The following is a 20,184-nucleotide window of genomic DNA, read 5'->3' as shown; positions in this document are numbered from 1 at the left end:
GCATTTCACAGTATCAGCAGAATTTCCCTCTTGCTCATTTAAGAACATATCAGAATTCATAAGGTGTGTATATCTTTGAAATGTAACTGTAAGATATACACACAGACGAACTGTAAAAGCACACTTAAAAACACATTATAAACAGACGGCTTATTTGGGTATATTAATCATTTTAATATATTTTTTTATAACATTATGTATTTTTTAAAATACCCCTTCAGTTAGAAGTTGGATGCAATATCTATTCTTCTGTAATATCTATTCTATTGATCTGTATTCTGAAAATACATTTGAATGTGAATCTGCATGTGTGCTTCTGAAAGAAAGACGCAAACTGAGATCGAATAAATAGGCAGTTGGACAGTATGTGTTGGGGAGGTTAAAAAAGGTGTGCTGCTCTGAATCTGAAGAGATGGAGGTGTTGTCATGGTGACTGTTTCTATGGAGACAGTACTGCCTAGGTCAGCACCAATGAAGTACTGTGTTTTGTCATTATGCGATCATACATCCTTACACACACGCACACAATACAAGACAGTGAGTCTGAAAGCCCAGAAATATACTGTAAAAGCTTTTATTCACATTGCAGTATTTACAAGCAAAGGGCAAATCATAAAATCCAGCAAGGATACAAAGGCATTGTTTACCATTTGCAGAAGGACATTTCGCAAGTAAGGCAACAGAAATACAGATACTGAAATAAGCAACCCAAGGCATGTCAATGAGATTGTGATGTATAGCAATATGCTGATAGTATTAAGATATTGACCCTCATTCTGTTTTTTTTTTTTTTTTTTTTTTTTTTTTTGTCATTTCAATTTTTCAGGCACACTTTTATCTGCCCTAAAGCAAACAGCTAAAGGCACATAATTTTTTTTTACTTGTGTCATGTGTCTCTTAATTCTCAAATCTGCTGCCAGGGACTCCAATTTGTGCTGTCATCTTTCAGAAAGTAAGTTAAACTGAATTGCATGGCTGTCAATGCTAATGGAAACTTGAAGTGTCATTCTGTGTCCCGGTAACTGGATGTGTCAATCTAAATACAAATCACATGTTTCAAGTGACCTATATTGCTGTGTTCTCTCTCTCTTTCACCTTGATCCTCCTACACCACATTTTCTTGTATTATTCTCCTTCCCACCTTCCCACTCACTTCAGTAGCTGACACATAGTTTTAATTCAAGGAAAGGAATATAGTTTTAATTTCTGTCATGATATTAGATCTACAAAATGGTATAATGAAATTGTCAAATATATCACTACAATTAATAAATGACTAAAACATTGCACTGTTGTCATTTAAGAATCAGCATTAAATACATTAACAAGAATTTGCATATTTGCTTATTTTCATAATACAAAACAATATAAATCTCAAAAACTTCGGTAAACAAGGCCAAAAATGATGCAGAATAGCAATTTGATAGTACAATTGTTGAATCTTGTACAAAAAAAAAAAAAAATCTAGTTTATATTATTGTTGTCAATTATTAATGGTTTTTGGCAAGGTAATAGTTTAGCACTGGCTACAGATATGTGCAAAAAGGTACAATAATAAATGTTTGTGTTTTCAGCACATCACTGTAGCAACTGCCATACTGATGTAATTGTAACACTTTACAATAAGGGCATATTAATTAACATTAATGCTGTAGCTAACATTAACTAACAATGAGCACTTTTGCTACTGTATTTGTTGTACTTTATTAAGTACTCTTTATTAAAAGGATAGTTCACCCAAAAAATGAAAATTTGATATTTGTCTGCTTACCCCCTGGGCATCCAGATGTAGGTGACTGTTTCTTCAGTAGAACACATACGAAGATTTTTAACTCAAACCGTTGCAGTCTGTCAGTCATATAATGGAAGTAGATGGGAATCACGGCTTTGAGAGACAAAACATAAACAAACAAAACCAAATTATACCCTGCAGCTTGTGATGATACACTGATGCGTAAAGACACAAAACGATCGGTCTGTGGAAGAAACTAAACAGTATTTTTTTATTTATTTTTTTACCTCTGATTCACGCTATGTCCCGTCTTCTTCTTCTTGCTTTACGGCATAATATCGCAGACTTATAAGTGCATTACCGCCACCTACCTCTCAAATGGACCATTGACACTCCTAACTGAGATTGTAGATAGAGAGTCAATGGTCCATTTGAGGGACAGGTGGCGATATAAATACTGTTCAGTTTCTTGCACCAATCGTTTTGTGTCTTTACACATCAATGTATCTTCGCAAGCCGCAGGGTTTAATTTGGTTTTGTGTATTTTATTTTATTTATTTTTTTTTTTACTCTAAAAGCCGTGATTCCCATTCACTTCCATTATATGACTGACAGACTGCAACGGTTTGAGTTAAAAATCTTTGTTTGTGTTCTGCTGAAGAAACAAAACCACCTACAGTACATCTTGGATAGCCCTGGGGGTAAGCAGAAAAACATAAAATTTTCTTTTTTGGGTGAACTATCCCTTTAACGTTACTTAATAAAAATACAACAGTTCGTTGCTAATTTATATTAGCTTAGGTCTATAATATTACTATAATATATTACAGTAATATAACACAATATAACACAATATGTAATAACAGATACAACTTTTGATTTAAATATTTTATTAGTAAATGTTGCTATTAACCTTAACTAAGATTAATAAATGCTGTAAAAGTATTTTCACTGCTAGTTTATGTTAACTAATGTAGTTAACTAATGTAAACAAATGAAACCTTATTGTAAAGTGTCATTCATGTGATTATAACTCTTTATAGGATTTGTCTAGGATTTCAAATAGTGTACAGTACTTTAATTTTTTTCTTGCCAGAGAAAATCAGTTTTAGGCCGTTTATGGTATTTGGTAGACAGGATAAAATAAACATGAATCTATGTATGCATGTGCACCACGTAGCTGGCAAACCAAGTGTTTTGAGGTATCGACAATGCCTGGCTCATTATATTGTGCTCATCCAATCAAAGCTTTTTCATCAGCACATTTTAACAATGTGAAAATAGAGCATCTTTAAAGAGCAGGTCATAAGGGTTTTTGAAAAATATCTCTTTTGCAGTTTATAATGTAGCTATCCTTAAATGAAAACAATCAGCAAAGTTGTTCATCAAAAAAGTGCATGATAAATAAAGATATTGTCTCTTTCAAAAGAGAGAGTCGATTCTGAATCGCCTTAACGAGTCATTATATTTTCGAATCTAGAGTCGACTCAGAGTCGCCTTAACAAGCCGTCTAATCTTTTGCCTGTTACGGGTGTAAGTTACGAACAGAGTCTGACCTGCCCACAAACACTTCCGCTAGTGTGTTTACATCATGTTTAAGAAGACGCTGTGTTCAAGGATACCACAGAAATACAATTCAAACCTTTTGTTGTGTGCATGTCATTTTACCAAGGACTGCTTCTCTAATCTTGGCTTTTATCTTTGTTGGCTTCTAATCTTCTTAATTTGGACTAACAAGCTCTCCGAGCCACAACCTGTAAGTACGATTTATACGTTGTGTTCATTTTCAATTGAGTGCTCAAAAAAGTATATCTACTGCAGCTTTAGGTTTCCAGGTAAAGCACAATATTACTGTCTTACTGAAGTAGTTCTGATAATTCGCTGTGAACCCACTATTTCCTAAGAATGTGTTGATTATTGTATACTGATGTTGATCTAATTACTTTGTTTAATAATTAAAGAATGTAGTGTATCACAGACTTTATAATAATTGTGAAATTGCTGTTTATTGTGCTGCACCAGCAGTTATAGGGTTAATGCGGGAGAGACAAGCGAGTTATCAGGCTGCTGCGCCTGTGATATAGCTGCTTTGTGTTCTCATTAAAAGTTTAAGACAGAGCGTCTTTTGTCTGTTGTTCTTTAAACATTACAGTAGACATATTTTAGTTTACAAATTGTATTGTTTCATCAGTTAGTCACATTAGCACTCGGCTAATGTATCCACCAAGTGTTCACAATTTTGCAGCTAAACTTTAGCTGTGGGCACGATTCGCTTGCATAAGTGTTTTTGTATTTTATGTCATTATTATAAGAATGGATTGGAGCACTACATTACTGTTTTATGTAAAGGTGCTTTGTCAATGGTAGCACTGGCTAACTGGCTCAAGAACTCCTCTCTGTGCCAATCACAACAGGCTTGTCCAGGTGACCAATCAGAGCAGATGCATTTAAACCTGTTGTAGTGGACTCCAACACAATATCAGAACACTTTAAAATACCATATGACCTGCTCTTTAATATCAGAACCATTTAACAGTCTTGACCTTCTGTTTATCTCTTTACCAGCTGTTTTATAGTTCATATCTTACTAGAACCAGACAGTCCAGTTGTTCTTGTAGTCGTGAAGTATCACTTCTCTCTTTCCTCTGTAGTAGTCTATTCAGAGGTCTTTTAGATACAAAAAGTCCATCTTGTTTGCCTTAGCCATGCAAAGTCATGCTCAATGTGGTTAAAAGTGGCTGATATACAGTTGTTAGACCCAGCCTTAAATTGCCACAAAGCTGCACTGAATCTCTCTCTCATACAATGTTGGTCTTGATATCCAAAATGTCAATTAAAAGTTAATTCTTCTATTAGCCAAAAAGGCAACACGAAGAACAGGAAGCGGAAGAAGAAGTGATGGTCAAAATAACTCAACAGAAGGAACTGAATAATCTGAGTTGTGTCTTTCTTTATGCCTAGTCTGACACAAGCATTGCAAGAGCATAGAAAATTATAAGTAATATAAATGAATAAATATAAATTAAATGATTAATTATAGGAATGAATACAAAATATGAAAGAATATTAAAAATGTAGTGCAGAGGTGTTTGAAAACTTTGATTCTTCACAGTCTTGAATCGAATGAAACCCTGAAAATCAGTAAAAGACAAAAGATCAATCTGTCTCTCATGGACAGAGAGCCTGGTGTGGAAGGTTGTAATCCATCAGTCAGCACGTCCAGATCACGGTAAATCACTGCTTGACTCCTGTCAACAGATGGAAACACCATCAGTCTAACAGAGCCAAGACTGAAGCTTTTCTTAGCACATAAATGTTGACATTTTGCATTTTATTAGTTTATGCACTCTCTGGAAATCAAACCTATGACCTTGCCATTGCTAGTGCCATGTGCTATAATTTCAGCTCTATAGCTTTTAAATCGCTTGCCATAATTTTTAAATAGTTCTTTCTTTTCCATTAAAACATGGAATATTAGTTTTTCAATTAGAAAAACAGAATGAAAAAAAATAATAATAGTATTACTGGGTGTTCTTATACATTCTTATATACTCTGGGTGTTCTTATTTATTTTTTAATCTCTGTCGGTTTACCCTTTAAAATCCTTCATGATCTGAAACTGCACAAACCAGTCAGTATGGCTCAGTAAATGATTGCTTCCTCGTTTTACCCATTAAGCTTTTTTTTTTTTTTTTGCTGGCCAAAATATATTTCAAATATATATTCTAAATATATGTTGTAAACAGTACAGAGTAATACTTTATTTTATTATTATTTTTAAACAGAAAATGCAGTTCGTTTTAAACCCTCAGTGCCAAAATATATTACAAAATGTACTTCAGTGGGCAAGAAAATTTATTTCCAATCATATAAACACATTTTAGGTAACTGCAAATACATTTTGGACAATATAAACATATTTAGGTTGAAAAGATATTTATATAAAGATCAAAATATATAACAAAATATTTATGTAAAAATCTATATTTTTAAGTGTCAAAATCTATTGCAGCAATATTTATATTTTTTTAAATTTGAAAATGTATTTAAAATATATCTGAAATATAAAAATACATAATAAGTTAATTTATTTAGAGACAGAGCAGGAAGCACTCTAAGACAGATTCAATCCCACTTTTACTTTTACATTACTGTTATTTTATTTTGATTATTTCATATCAAGAAAAAATAATCTTCCTATCACTTATAACACTTTAACACTGCAAAAAGGTGCAAAATTCTCATTGGCAGTGCTTCTGTCTCACTCTTCCTTTACTTCACACCCAAATGCTTGTCATACTCATTCTCCCACTCACATTCAAATTTATACGCATACTGGTGCATTAACACTAGCTGTATGAATGTATGAATCAATGTATGAATACTTTTTGGGGTCACTGTATATGCATTTATAGTACCTGTAAAGTGGAAGACCTTGAAGCACTGGTCTCAGTCAGTGCAGCACTTCCTGGGATGCTTGACACAATGAACCCTGCTCCGTTGGGAAGTGGCTGCCGCACCACCACCTTCCCTTTTCTAGTCTCTGCCAGAAACAGACTGTACCAGTAGGCATCACTAGAGATGAGAGTAGAGTCAGCGATGGTGGAGGAGTTCCTCTGGCTGATGATACTGTTCCTACCCTGAGGAGCCGCTTGTGAAGGTTCTGGTTCTTGACATTTCAGCACGATGATCACCAGGATGGTTATGAGCAGAAGAAACAACACTGACCCCAAACCGATCAGCAAATACAGGTTGAGATCAGTGAACAGGTCATATTCGATAGGCACCTCTGTGGTTTCAGTAAACTGCGTGACCACTTGCTCCACCGTGGAGATCTTGATGGTCACCGTGGCGGAGCGAGGAGGATCTCCGTTGTCTCTGGCTATGATGACCAGGTGCTGATGTCTGGGGTCTCTGTAACTGAACATGCGAGTGGTTCTTATCTCACCGTTGTACTGGTCAAGGCTGAAGAGTGTGGTGTCTGTGATCTGGAGGAACTGATAAGTAATACGAGAGTTCTGCATGGAGTCGGCATCCAACGCAATGACCTTGGTGACCAGGGATCCTTTATCGCTCGACCTTGGGATTACTTCTTCTATAACAGCACCTTGCGGACGCCATGGAGAAACTATAAGTGGCGTGTTGTCATTTTGGTCCAGGATGATGATGTGTACAGTCACATTACTGCTAAGAGGAGGGAGTCCAGAATCTCTAGCTTCAATGTGAAACAGAAACTCCTTCTCTCTTTCATAGTCAAATGTGCATAACGCGTAGAGGTTGCCGTTCTCGGGATTGATGGAAAACAGCATGGACATTGACGTGTTGGCGATCTCCTTTTCTATGATGACGTAAACAAGATACTGATTTTCGTTCAAGTCTGGGTCATGGGCGGTTAAAGATGCGAGCAACATCCCGGGTTCGTTGTTTTCCATTAGATGAATGGTATAGAGGGACTGAGGGAACGATGGGGCGTTATCATTAATGTCTTGAATTGTAAGAATGATTGTTTCATTATCGGTTAGAGGAGGGGTTCCTCTGTCAGTCACATGAAGTGTGATTTCATAACTGTTTTTGACCTCGCGGTCGAGTGATTCTGTGACTGTTAACTCAAAAAAGTCTTCAGATGACTTATTAAGAGCAAACGGTAATATTGTGGATGGAGCATTGTGGATGGAGAGAACAACCTTACCATTATCCCCAGAGTCCCTGTCGCTCACACTGATGACAGCGATCACTGTCCCTACAGGGTCATTTTCTTTAATCAAACACTGAAAAGATTTTATCGTAATCTCAGGATGGTTATCGTTTAGATCGGTGATGAACACTAAAATTTTACACTGACCAGAAAGTGGATTCACGGCCTTGTCCTTGGCTTCAACATACATCTCAAAGCTCTTCACTTCTTCAAAATCAATCATGTCTTTAACTCTTATTTCTCCACTGCTGGGATCCAAAGAAAACTTTTCTTGTGTTTCCTCAGATGTGTATAAAGTGAAAGAGTATATGACCTCCGCATTGACACCCTCATCCAAATCGGTTGCGTTCAGCTGCATAATCAGTGTCCCGATTGGTGCGTTTTCAATGAGATCAACCGAGTAGACTTGTCGATCAAACTGAGGGGCGTTGTCATTGGTGTCCAGCACTTGAACGATAATGCTGGCCGTTCCTGAGCGCGCAGGTACGCCACCGTCCACGGCGGTGAGGGTTAGTGTATGAACGGCTTGCTTTTCTCTGTCCAAACTTGCTTTTAGCACCAGGTCGACATATTTAGTCCCGTCACTTCCAGACTGGATTTCAATCGTAAACGTGTCACTGTCACTCAGATAATAGGTCTCGATTGAATTCTCTCCAACATCAGCATCCACCGCGTTTGTTATAGAAAATCTCTCTCCAGGTGTTGCCGATTCCGAAACATCGAGTGATATTCTCTCCCTTCTGAACTGAGGCGCGTTGTCATTGATGTCCATAATTTCCAATTCGATATTAAATATGCGTATTGGATTCTCAATTATCACGTCCATCTTGAGAAAGCAAAACGATGATGCTTTGGCCGGACATAAATACTCCCGGTCAATTTTCTCAGCGATATACAGTTCCCCAGTGTCTTTGTTTATTTCTAGGTATTTTTTGCTATGAATATAATCCAGCTTTACCTTTCTTTCCAACAGACTGTGAGCGTCAAGGCCCAAATCCGTGGCAATATTTGCGATCACGGTGCCCACTGGAATTTCTTCAGGGATGGAGTATCTTGTCACAGCCGAGGCGAGAATCCACAACGCGGAGAGGACGACAAAACTGAGCTGCCTTCCCCTCCACGGATCCATTGCAGAGCGCACGTTAATCCTTTTATTGTCTTTCACAAGAAATATAGCAGTATGTTCCAAAACGAGCGAGTATTTGGTTTCTTGAAAACATCCAGCAGTGCATCGCCATAGCGCCGTGCCGTGGATCCCGCCCGCTGATCAGATTCAGCAGAGCTGCTGCTCTCTATGCCTCCGTCCAACCGCATTATGAAAGAAAAAAAGCATGGCTGTTCTTGCATCCTCCCATAAAGTGAATATCAGTAGTGCAGCGACATCGTGGGAGGATAAAAGTTTGCATAAAAATATATTTATGACCAAAAAAAAAAAGTTATAGTAAAAGATTAGTATTTTCTGCTCTACTTTTGACTTTGTTGCGAAATACCGAAAATCCTTATTAATGTTCTTAATGAAAGTCTATATGTAATGTGTGGTTCAGCTGCAGATGTTGAAAGTATTAAATGTATTAAATGTATTGATATTTAAAGTACTTTTATTTATTTTTTCTTGACAAATTGAATAATAATAATAATAATAATAATAATTCGCGTCATCCAACAAGAATGAAGTTCAGCACCATTTTTATTTATTTATTTGTTTTTAATAATAAATAGAAAGAATAAAAAGGTAGAATAGAAACAGAATAGCGAGTTAGTGTTAGAGAGTTAGGGTTAGACTACACGGGAATTGTCACAGCACTTACATATTGTTGCTCTTTGGTTGGTTTGATTGCTTCTATTGTCCTCATTTGCAAGTCGCTTTGGATAAAAGCGTCAGCTAAATGATTAAGTAAATTCAAAAGCTGCCTTTAAAGTCATATTCTTGCTCTCTTACTTTTTTTCTGTCATTGGTATATGTAGCCAAGAGATGCACGGTTTTATATCATCGTGCTCTTAATGTTTCTTGTAATTTTTGGCACAGCAAGAACCACTGCAATGGAAACAGTTTTATTTATTTATTTATTTATTTATTATTTTAACAAGAAGAAAGACCAAAGAGTTATATTAATTCTATACATTTTGGTAATGAGAGGAATACAAAATAGGAAAATATAACATATATTCTCATCAATATGGATAATTACAATTAAAGCATTGCTTTCAGAAATACTGCAATTAACTGAAAAAAAGCAAAAAAAAAAATAAAATAAAAATAAATAAATAATAATTATCAGAGTACTTTTAAGTCCTGTTGTTGCCAAATCATATAGTACATATAATACAACTAAAATATACACAACATATATGCAGGAAGTAATATGCAGATAAAAAATATAACTGGAAAAAACATTTGAAAAAATCATTGGTTATTACTGAGTCATCTTGATTGATAGTTGTTGATAGTCTGGTGAGGGTTGAACTGAATCCTGTTGATTGTAACGTGTCCATGAGCGATTTGGAAAACCTCCACCCTTAGATGAGGTCCTATAGTCTGTTTTAGATGACAAAGAAAAATGATTGGATAAACAATTCAGATAAATCACAAGGAACCTATGTATGAAGCTGGTCTTCTTCCCCAGGTCCAGTACTGTGGCACAGATGTGTAAGCATTGTTGTCTGAGTCCTGAATCAGTCTGCACTGCAGTGTCCTACCTGTCTTTATTGGAGTATTACTAGAAAAATAAAAACATGGACACATCAGATGCTTTGTGCATGTGAGAGAGAGTGAGAGAGGATGGAGGACAGAGAGTGATAGAATCAGCTTTTACTTTAATAACCTTTTATAGGCATAATTGAGCTGGTTCTTGGTCAGGGTTTGGTCTTTGTTTCCCTGTTTAAGCTGCAAAGAGAGAGGGAGAAAAAAAGAGTTAAAATATTTACTCCACTTACACATGAGAGGTTAAAGAATGTACTACAAACATAATGTATATGCCAAGAAGAGAAAAGGCCTCAGAATACATCAAAAACAGTCACTAAAGCACTAAATGACTTTACTAATGCATCACCGTAAATGTATTTAAAACAGAATTGCTATGTATTGTTTCTTATGTTGTATTTTAGTATATACTATACATGTTGTTGTTGTTGTTGTTGTTGTCCTTCGTGTATTTCGTACATTGGCATTTATATTTTATGTTTTCAAATTACATTACAATTTACATGTTATTATTTACATTTTATTATCCTATAGGGCAGGGATCCTCAAATCTGGACCTCGAGATACACTTTCCTGCAGAGTTTAGCTCTAACCCTAATCAAACACAACTGAGCATGCTAATCAATGCTAATCAATGTCTTTGGGATCATTATAAAATCACAGGCAGGTGACTTTGATCAGGGTTGGAGCTAAACTCTGCAGCGCATTGGACCTCCAGGGCATGATTTGAGGAAGGGTGCTATAGGGTGACACAGGGTTACACAACAAGTATCAGAATTCTCCATCTAGTGGACAAACTTGAGATTTTTTTCTTATTTTTATCACTTACTTCATTTGGGAAGGTCGTATCCTTGTACCATTTAAGACTGTGGCTGGCTGGGCTCCGGGTCAAAGTTTTGTTTTCCATTTCCTTCATGTTATTTCGGGAAGATGTTCCTGTCGGGCTAAAAGGCTTGAGGAACAAGAAGTCACTTTTAGATGACTCTGGAGTCAGATACATTTTATAGCAGTAGTTTTGACCTACTGGGTTGTTCTCGTTTACTTCCACGCAGTGACCTTTGATCACGGTGATAAGTGAATGTTCAAGCTAGATTTTTTTTTTAATTACGTCACTGTCGGAGTCCTTAGAATGAAATCCACAGCACGAGTTCCTATCCTTTAATCCCTTAATTGTAGCCAGGACAATAATAGCCACAAGAAACGTGAATGAAAAGGCGCCCAGAGATACGATTACATAAAGCGTGAGGTTTGACCGGTACTGGGGGCTATGCGCGAGGTCACCAAAATCAGACAAGGATTCTGGCACGCTGTCAACAACTTGTCCTTGACCAAAACCACCAGCTTCTGCCTCCTGTGGTCGTTGTCCATCTATCTGTAGCTTGGTGGACTTCATAAAAGAGACGAGAGTTTTGCCCGGCGTCCGCGTCCATGGCGGTGATTTTAGCCACTAGGTACCCGGCATTAGCATATCTGGGGACAACTACAACCGCTGCGGTTTAATTCTCGGGCAACGGGGATACAACGACTGGAGGGTTGTCCTTCTGTTCCAAAACAAACACGTTGACTGTTGCGTTCGCGCAGAGAGGCGGAAAACCAGCATCTTCGGCTTGAACCACGATCTGAAAGTTGCTGAGTTGCTCGTGGTCGAAAGAACGCAGTGCGTAAATGTTGCCGTTATCTGAGTTGATGGACACGTAGGTGGATAACGGCCTTCCATGGATGTCGTTTTCTAGAATACTGTAGGACAACTAGGAATTCTGACCCGAGTCTGCGTCTTATGCTGTGATGGTGCAAATCGAGGCTCCTGGTGCGTTGTTTTCGGTCAGGTAGACCGTGTAGGAGGGCTGTTTGAAACGCGGCGCGTTATCGTTTATGTCAGACACTTGCACTAAAATTGTTTTCCTAGTAAACAACGGTGGTGAACCCATATCACGCGCCATGAGAGTGATGTTCTACTCTGAAATAGTCTCTCTGTCCAGAAAATCAAATGTAATCGTTTTTAAAAGATGAATGTAGCTGAAAGGGAACGTGATGAGGAATCTCACAGTCCACATTTCCGTTTTCTCCAGAATCTTTATCCATTACGCTAATGACTGCTATCACTGTGCCAGGTGGCGCGTCTTCTTGAACTGGCGTGGATACTGGCGTAAGAATCACTTCTGGAAGATTGTCGTTGACGTCTATGATGTTAACCATAACTTTGCAGTGCACCGCCACCGCTGACGGTCCCTTGTCTTTGGCTTGTACATAAAGTCCCTTTACTTTGATTTCTCCAGTGCGGGAATCCATGCTGAAGAGCTCGCGCACCTTCATTGGAGCGTGGCCGCTAAAGGAGTACGTGATTTCTCCATTGGTTCCTTCATCTAGATCAGTGGCGTTTAGTTTTATCACCACTGTGCCTCGCGGTGCGTTTTCAGCTAGCCTCACCTTATAAAAGTTCTGATCGAACACAGGCGTGTTGTTTTTGGCATCCAGCACCGTTATGTTTATTTGCGCAGTGCCCGATTTTTCTGGCGAGCCTCCGTCCTCCGCTGTAAGAACCATCAGGTGAGTCTTCTGCTGCTCCCGGTCCAGCGGACTTTCGAGGATCAGTTCTGCGAATTTCCTGCCGTCACTGCGTGTCTGGATATCCAGGACAAAGTGTTCGTTTACGCTCAGCATATAAGAGCGCAGAGAGTTGTCACCGACGTCCCGGTTCTGCGCGCTTTCCAGTGGGAAACGCGATCCAGGCGCGGCCGATTCGGAGATATCCAGATTAAATTCACTCCAAGAAAAAAACGGAGAGTTGTCGTTGACATCTAATATTTCAGCTTCCACCCTATACAGTTCTAATGTGTTTTCGATCACAACCTGGAGATGAAATGAACAATATGTATTTTGTTCGCACAACTCTTCTCGATAAATTCTTTCTGTAAAATATTGTTCTGCTCTTAGGTGCTAATTAATAAACGGTGGAAACCACTGAAACTTGTCCGATCAGAACAATTAACTTAGATGATGTCCGTTTAGGAGGAGCTAGATGCACTCACCACTCATAGACCACCCATTGCAAACTCAAACAATATTTAATTAAGTGTGGTTCTAGAAAGAGAAACAACAAACACAATAAAGTGTAAATATACACACTGATAAACATCAATATGCAAATGAATAATATCTGCATTTGCTATGACATTAACACTGATAGTGCGTCTAACAGCCGATCGTATGATAAGATTGGCTAGAGATTAGCTGACAGACACATGTGCTCGATAGACGCGGTAAACACGTCTTGAAAGACTAATGCACAATCAAATATAAACACAGTATAATGAAGAAACAAACTTACTCTTTGATGCACGCACACATGCGATAACTCAATATTGCGGGAGAGAACTGACATTATCATCACCGTTAGAATCGTCTCACGCTAGTAATAATAATAGCGATCATATCTGCCCTGAAACTGCGTCAGCGTCCGGGTCCTTTTTTGACTTCTGGGTCCTAACAATAGGCGTGTGACTGACGCCTGACTAAATAACAACAGCGATTAACCATTACACATATACTAGAACTGTATGAACATTAAATAACTGGCCGTCATTTTAGTACAGCCGCCCCCAAATGTGCTTGCAGATTTGTATCTTGGGCCAGTACTCACAGTCATTCAGGAAGTGAAGGGAGCTTAATTAATCTGACAACAGGTCTGATGTAGGTTCTGTCTTTGATCTGGATTTCTGCAGCTCTTACTTTATTATCAGCTCCGACCTGGACAGATTTCACAGTTCCAACAGGCCAGAGTGCCCTGGGGAATTGTGGATCAGCAATCATAACCACTGTCCCTACTGTCAAGTTGTCTTTCTCTTGTTGCCATTTCTGGCGAGACTGGAGTGTCCGGGTAGGTAGTTACGCAGATAACTGCTCCAGAACTGGTCTGCCAATATCTGGCTGTGTCTCCAGTGCTTGACTGGGCTGAGCAGTTCAGATGCAGGGTAAATTACCTGTGGCAAGGCAGAGTCTCGTCGGCCCATTAAGAGAGAATTAGGGGTTATTGGATCAGGATCCGCTACATCTGAGGATACGTTTATCCCAATGGCTTTGAATTTAGAATTCCTTCGATTTCAACAAGGACAGTCCTGAGCACTTCCTCCGTGACAGTTTGCACACCAATGGTGGTGTACAGTGCAGCTTTAAGAGATCTGATTTCTCTTTCCCAGGATCCTCCGAAATGTGGGGAGTTTGGTGGATTGTAATGGAAGTCAATCTGTTGCTTGGCAAGTTCTCTTTGTAAGTGAGTGTGAATATTGTTGAAGGCTTCCTTAAGCTCACAATCTCCACCCTTGAAATTGGTACCCTGATCAGAGCACAACTCATGAGGTTTTCCCCTACGGGCGATGAATCGACGTAGAGACATGAGGAGGAGTCTGTGTCAGCTTGAGAGAGAAGGTCTATGTACACTGCCCTTGTGGTCAAACATTTATAAATGATACCCCAGCATTTCTCGTTCTGGCACCCAATTTTGATGGTAAATGAGCCAAAGCAGGCCACGCCTGTGCCCTTGTGGTGATGGTTTGAAGAGTCTTAAACTGGAAGGAGGTAAGTCAGCCATTTTAGGTATATTGGGCTTGCCACGCCACCTTTGACACTCAGTACAGTGATGCTGAATTGATCTTACTGCTTGACGGCCTCTCAAGATCCAGAAGCGTCTTCTGATTTCAGCAAAGACTCTTTCAGTACCAGGGTGATGGAGTTGTGCATCGTACTGCTGAATTAGTAGTTTAGTCACTGGATGGACTGGGTCTAGGACAATTGGGTGAAGAATTTCAGGACTTAGTAGATGACATCTTCGGAGTCGTCCACCCACTCTAATCAGTTGCGTGTCAGAATCAAATTCGGCAGCTAATGTCTTTAAACGACTGTTTGAGGAGATGGCTTTCCCTGCTTGAAGCTGAGCATATTCATCAGGAAAACTCTCCATTTGAGACTGTTGAATAATTTTGAGCTCGGCTTTCTTATACGTGTCAGCAGTGACAGTGTCTGTGGAACTGGCCGCCCAGTGAAGGGATCTGGCTGTTGCATTTACAAGCTCTTGAAAAAATTGTCAAATCGAGATGCACTGACTGAATGCTGGTCACCCTGAGTTATTAGATGGAAGGATACTGGGTTAACGCAGTTCCTTTGAGGTGTCAGTTGGTACCAGATTGGGCATTTTGGGCCAAGACGATAGAGGTTTCTGCAAAAATTCTGGGCCATTCTTCCAGCGGGTAGTTTCGGCTAGCTGAACCAGTGTCATGCCACGAGTAATATCGTCAGCAGGGTTGTCTTGTGAGGGAACATAGGACCATAAATGTGAATCAGTTAGCTCTTGAAGCTCCGCAACTCTCGTTCCTACAAACACTTTAAAATGGCATGAGTCCGATTGAAGCCAGTTGAGCACGGTTGTAGAATCAGTCCAGTATCTGAAACTGCTGATGTCTAGTGTGAGCTCTCTTTGCAGAACTGCTGCCAATTGTGCTCCAGTTAAAGCAGCACATAGCTCGAGTCGGGGAATTGTTTGCTGCTTCTTTGGAGCTACTGGTGATCTAGCTGCCAAGAATGACACCTCTATCTGTCCTTTGCTATCTTCAGTGCGGAGATAGGGCTACAGCTCCATACGCTCGCTCTGAGGCATCACAGAATGTGTGCACAGTTCTTGAGCTTATCAATGGATCTACATTTGTAGTGTAGCATCTGGGAAGTGTGACACAGGAAAGTTGTGGAAGCTCGTCTTCCCATGTGAGCCATGAATTTCTGAGGTCTGTGGGCAGTTCAGGGTCATCCCATTCTCTTTTTTTGTCCCAGAGCCTCTGGACTATGATCTTAGCTCAAGTGGTAAATGGGGGTGATGGAATCCAAGGGATCATACTGACTAGAAAGGATGCTATATATGTGTTGCATAGTGGGCCCAGTTTTTACGACATAGCCATTTTTATAACCAAGGGTGTCAGATCTGCACTGCCACCTAAGTCCTAGTGTGCGCTCCTGGGGGTCGGCCCTGTCTGAACTAAACCAATGGTCATGGTTCTCTGACCTGATTTGTTGCGGCTGGTGTTGCAGCAGTTGGGGAGTGTTACTAGCCCATTGACGCAGTTCAAATCCACCCTTGGCCAGCAGATGTCGCATATCAATCCACTAATTGTCTGGCAATCTCAAAAGAGGGGACACTCTGCAACCAGTTGTCCACATAGAAAACAACGATCTACTGCTACTCGTACCTCATTATCCGGTTGGCTGTGATCAGCAACATGTTTCCGAAGAGCAAAGGTTGCACAGCAGGGGCTGCACGTGGTGCCAAAGGGTAACACTGACCACTGATAGACATCAGGTGCATTGGTCGGTTTCAGGTCTCGCCACAGGAATCGCAAGAATGGTTGGTCTTCTGGTAGGAGACGCACCTGATGAAACATCCCCTTTATGTCACTGCTAATGGCTACTGCATGCTCTCTGAAACGGAGAAGTACTCCCAGCAAGGTAGCACCCAGAGTTGGCCCAGGAATAAGATATTCATTTAAGTTCAGCCCTTGGAAGTTGAAAGAACAATTGAATACTATCCTGTTCTTTCCGTTGTGGTGGACCATGTGATGTGGAATATACCACCCTGAAGTCTGTACAGCTGTGGATTTGGGAATTTTTCTCACATAGCCTGATTCTAGCAGCCTGTTCATCTCAGATGTGTATGCTTGGGATTTCTCAAAGCTCTGTGCCAGCTGATTTTCAGTCCTTCTCAAATGAGGCATTACCGCTTCCTTTGGAGCAGCTAGAGGTGGAGGACTGATTTTCCAGAGGAGGGGGGTTGCGTATCTTTGCACACCTTCAACTTCAACCCTCATGGTTTTCTCCTCCAGAATGCGCACAGCTTCTGCATCTTGCTTTGACCTCGTCACAAGTCGTTCATTTTGGTAGGGCAAGGATATCCATCTGCCACAACCGCTCCACTTGACTGTATAGATCATTAGGTGCAAGGCTTACAGATGTAAACAAGCACTGTTGTGTATGTGGAATGTGTTCAAGGAACTTTGATGGACCTTGGAGTGTCCATCCCAAATTAGTTTTCACAGCTGCTGGACCTCCGGGGGGTCCCAAATGAACTGGCTCAACAGGGTGGTGATCAGTTGTGGGTAATCTGACCCAATGAGCAGTAATGGCCTTGCATGGTCAATTGACTGAAGAGGTAGGCCTCTGAGATGGCGATATTTATTTTGGAGCATTTCAATTGGGTAGGAATGAGGGGCTAATCCAAGCTCCTCTGCAGTGAAGGCTCTTCTGATTGTGAAGTTGCGATCTGGTTGTGTAGCTGGACTCACTGAGAATGATACTGTGAAGCCATGGATAAACGCGGATGTCTTGGCGCACTGTGCGAAGACACAGGTCTTCGGGTTTACCATTGAGGTTGAGTAGCTGAGCTGCTTCATGGAGAAGTATTGTGCGCTCTGAACCATCATCTAGTAGTGCGTATGTATCTAGTGAAAAGTCTCCGTTGCGTATGAGGACTCTGCACAATTTCAGTAACACTCTACTGCTGCCAGTAGGTCTATCAACATACAGAGTTTCTATCGTGGTGCTGGTAGACTGGGTGATCTCTCCCATTTCTTTGGTGGCATTAGCATTCAGTTCATTGTTGGCCTCATGCAGAATTTCTAGATGTCTCCTCTGACACTTCTTGCATTTCGCCTTAAGAGTACACTGACCTGCTTGGTGATCGCGCCCACATTTCCAACATCTCTGATTGGATCTGATCCAGGTAACAATCTGATCTTTGGTCAGCAGTATTGAAGTTTGAACACTGATTGAGATAGTGCTGTGTGGTATTACAGAAGGGGCAGTATTTCTTTGGTTTCTCTAGTGATCTCACCTCTGAAACTGTATTCCGGCGAACCACTTCAACCTTGGAAACTGGACTTTGCTCTCTTCCATGGAAGATGGCAGTAGATTTGTGCGCTACTTTAGGCACTCTTTGCTGGTCTTTGCGGAAGCTCTGTCTCTCTCTACCAGGGTCAATACCGAACTGGGTACCATCCTCTTGCACTCTCACCTCATACTCCAGCCATTCTGCAAATTCAAGCAAGGTAGGGATAGGTGTCTTGAGTGGATTGACATACCTCTTAAAGTTTGCTCTGAGATCGTGAGGTAGTTTAGCTAGGAGGGGGAGACATGCGATCCACAAGCCAATTCTGTACGTCCAGGACTTCCTAACTGATCCAACATTCCAACGAGGGCTCGTACCTTTAGTGCAAAAAAGCCTGAATGCTCTGGTGTCACCACTTCTTATGCTGGGCCCATCCATCATAACAGCAATGCGTTGAAGTGCAAGTTGATGCGGTTGCCCATAGAGTTCTGTTAGTGCCTGCATGGTATGAGTGTAAGGGTACCTGCTGTTACTGTAGGAGTCAGCAATGAGCAATGCTTCTTCAAACTTCAAGTGGTCCATCAATATTTGGAACTTAAAGTGCTCTTTGGCATCAGCAGGCAGGAGATTGTCAAGAGCTACCTTTAACCTGGCGAACTCACGTGGATCCTCTTTGGTGAAGTTAGGAATGGTAGGGGTTGGACCACGATAAGTGTTCTCTTGACTGATTGGCAATGAAGAATGATAAGGCACGAATGGTCTCTGCTGCCTGGAGGTAGGGCTGTAATAGTGTGAGGATGGATGTCTTGAGTGGTGATAGCTTTCATCTGCATGCTCAGCCCTCTGGGGTGATACTGCACGCTCTGGCGATGGCGAAATTGATCTGGATTGCTTGGAACCCGCTTTCATCCTCTGAAGCTCATGAATGATCTCATCTATTCTATCACATTGACGTTCTGAGTGCAACTTATCCTTACTGTGTTTCACTGACCTTTCTCCTTCATAACGTGGATCGCTTTGATCTCTTGTTGACGTTACTCTGTGGTGTGACAGTGAGGTAGAGATTCGATTCTCCATATTGCACGTCAAATGTCTGAGTGAATGAAAATGGTTGAGATGGAGACAATGATCTTGAAGTGTGAGCTGCTGAGTGTTCACTGAGGTCGCGTCTGAGTTGACGGTTCTCTTTCTCCAGATCCTTGAGGCGCATCTCCAGTGCTTCAGGTGAGAAGTGTGCATTCCCCCCATAGGCAGGAAAAGTGATCAATGCCAGCAACCAGGGTGCTGTGAAGTGGTAATGGACCTCCTGTAGCCCCTATTGGCTGTTCTCCTACGTTGGAGTGGTCTGAGGGTTTGTGTGTGCTGATGGCTGCTCTGGCACATAATCCACCTCATAGTCATCAAGGTACTTTGGCATCTGCGTTCGGCGTCGAGAGCGAACTGTAGCATCACTAATCTCCTCACTATGTATGGACATTGTATTAATTCAGAAGTTGCCTGCTTCCGGCTCGAAGGACCATGTAAAATATTGTTCTGCTCTTAGGTGCTAATTAATAAACGGTGGAAACCACTGAAACTTGTCCGATCAGAACAATTAACTTAGATGATGTCCGTTTAGGAGGAGCTAGATGCACTCACCACTCATAGACCACCCATTGCAAACTCAAACAATATTTAATTAAGTGTGGTTCTAGAAAGAGAAACAACAACAACAATAAAGTGTAAATATACACACTGATAAACATCAATATGCAAATGAATAATATCTGCATTTGCTATGACATTAACACTGATAGTGCGTCTAACAGCGATCGTATGATAAGATTGGCTAGAGATTAGCTGACAGACACATGTGCTCGATAGACGCGGTAAACACGTCTTGAAAGACTAATGCACAATCAAATATAAACACAGTATAATGAAGAAACAAACTTACTCTTTGATGCACGCACACATGCGATAACTCAATATTGCGGGAGAACTGGCATTATCATCACCGTTAGAATCGTCTCACGCTAGTAATAATAATAGCGATCATATCTGCCCTGAAACTGCGTCAGCGTCCGGGTCCTTTTTTGACTTCTGGGTCCTAACAATAGGCGTGTGACTGACGCCTGACTAAATAACAACAGCGATTAACCATTACACATATACTAGAACTGTATGAACATTAAATAACTGGCCGTCATTTT

General features: G+C 40.5%; 1 protein-coding gene, 1 long non-coding RNA gene and 1 pseudogene across 2 annotated transcripts; all 3 read right to left on the bottom strand.

The window, feature by feature from the left end:
* Positions 1–4,132: 4,132 nt before the first annotated feature.
* LOC109098438 (protocadherin alpha-C2-like) lies at positions 4,133–8,556 on the bottom strand. The gene is made up of 2 exons (XM_019112020.2): positions 6,151–8,556; positions 4,133–4,980 (listed from the first exon to the last, which is right to left on the bottom strand). The coding sequence occupies exons 1-2, from the start codon at positions 8,554–8,556 to the stop codon at positions 4,957–4,959; spliced, it is 2,430 nt and encodes an 809-aa protein (XP_018967565.1). The 3' UTR covers positions 4,133–4,956.
* A 971-nt stretch (positions 8,557–9,527) lies between these two features.
* LOC109098256 lies at positions 9,528–19,469 on the bottom strand (annotated as a pseudogene).
* Positions 19,470–19,647: 178 nt separating this feature from the next.
* LOC122146418 lies at positions 19,648–20,184 on the bottom strand. The gene is made up of 2 exons (XR_006160972.1): positions 19,929–20,184; positions 19,648–19,682 (listed from the first exon to the last, which is right to left on the bottom strand). It is a non-coding gene; the product is annotated as an uncharacterized LOC122146418 (long non-coding RNA).

Source organism: Cyprinus carpio, chromosome A10 (genome assembly GCF_018340385.1).
Source record: "Cyprinus carpio isolate SPL01 chromosome A10, ASM1834038v1, whole genome shotgun sequence".
Lineage (NCBI taxonomy): Eukaryota > Metazoa > Chordata > Actinopteri > Cypriniformes > Cyprinidae > Cyprinus > Cyprinus carpio.
The sequence above is the reverse complement of the archived record's forward strand: the minus strand, read 5'-3'. Positions and strand labels throughout refer to the sequence as shown.

What these genes read in the sequence shown, in the direction of transcription:
- LOC109098438 (XM_019112020.2), bottom strand. Translation starts at nt 8,556, where the DNA reads ATGGATCCGTGGAGGGGAAGGCAGCTCAGTTTTGTCGTCCTCTCCGCG. An exon ending in CAAGGTCTTCCACTTTACAG is followed by an intron (nt 4,981 to 6,150) that starts GTACTATAAATG and finishes ATCTGTTGACAG; the next exon opens with GAGTCAAGCAGTGATTTACC.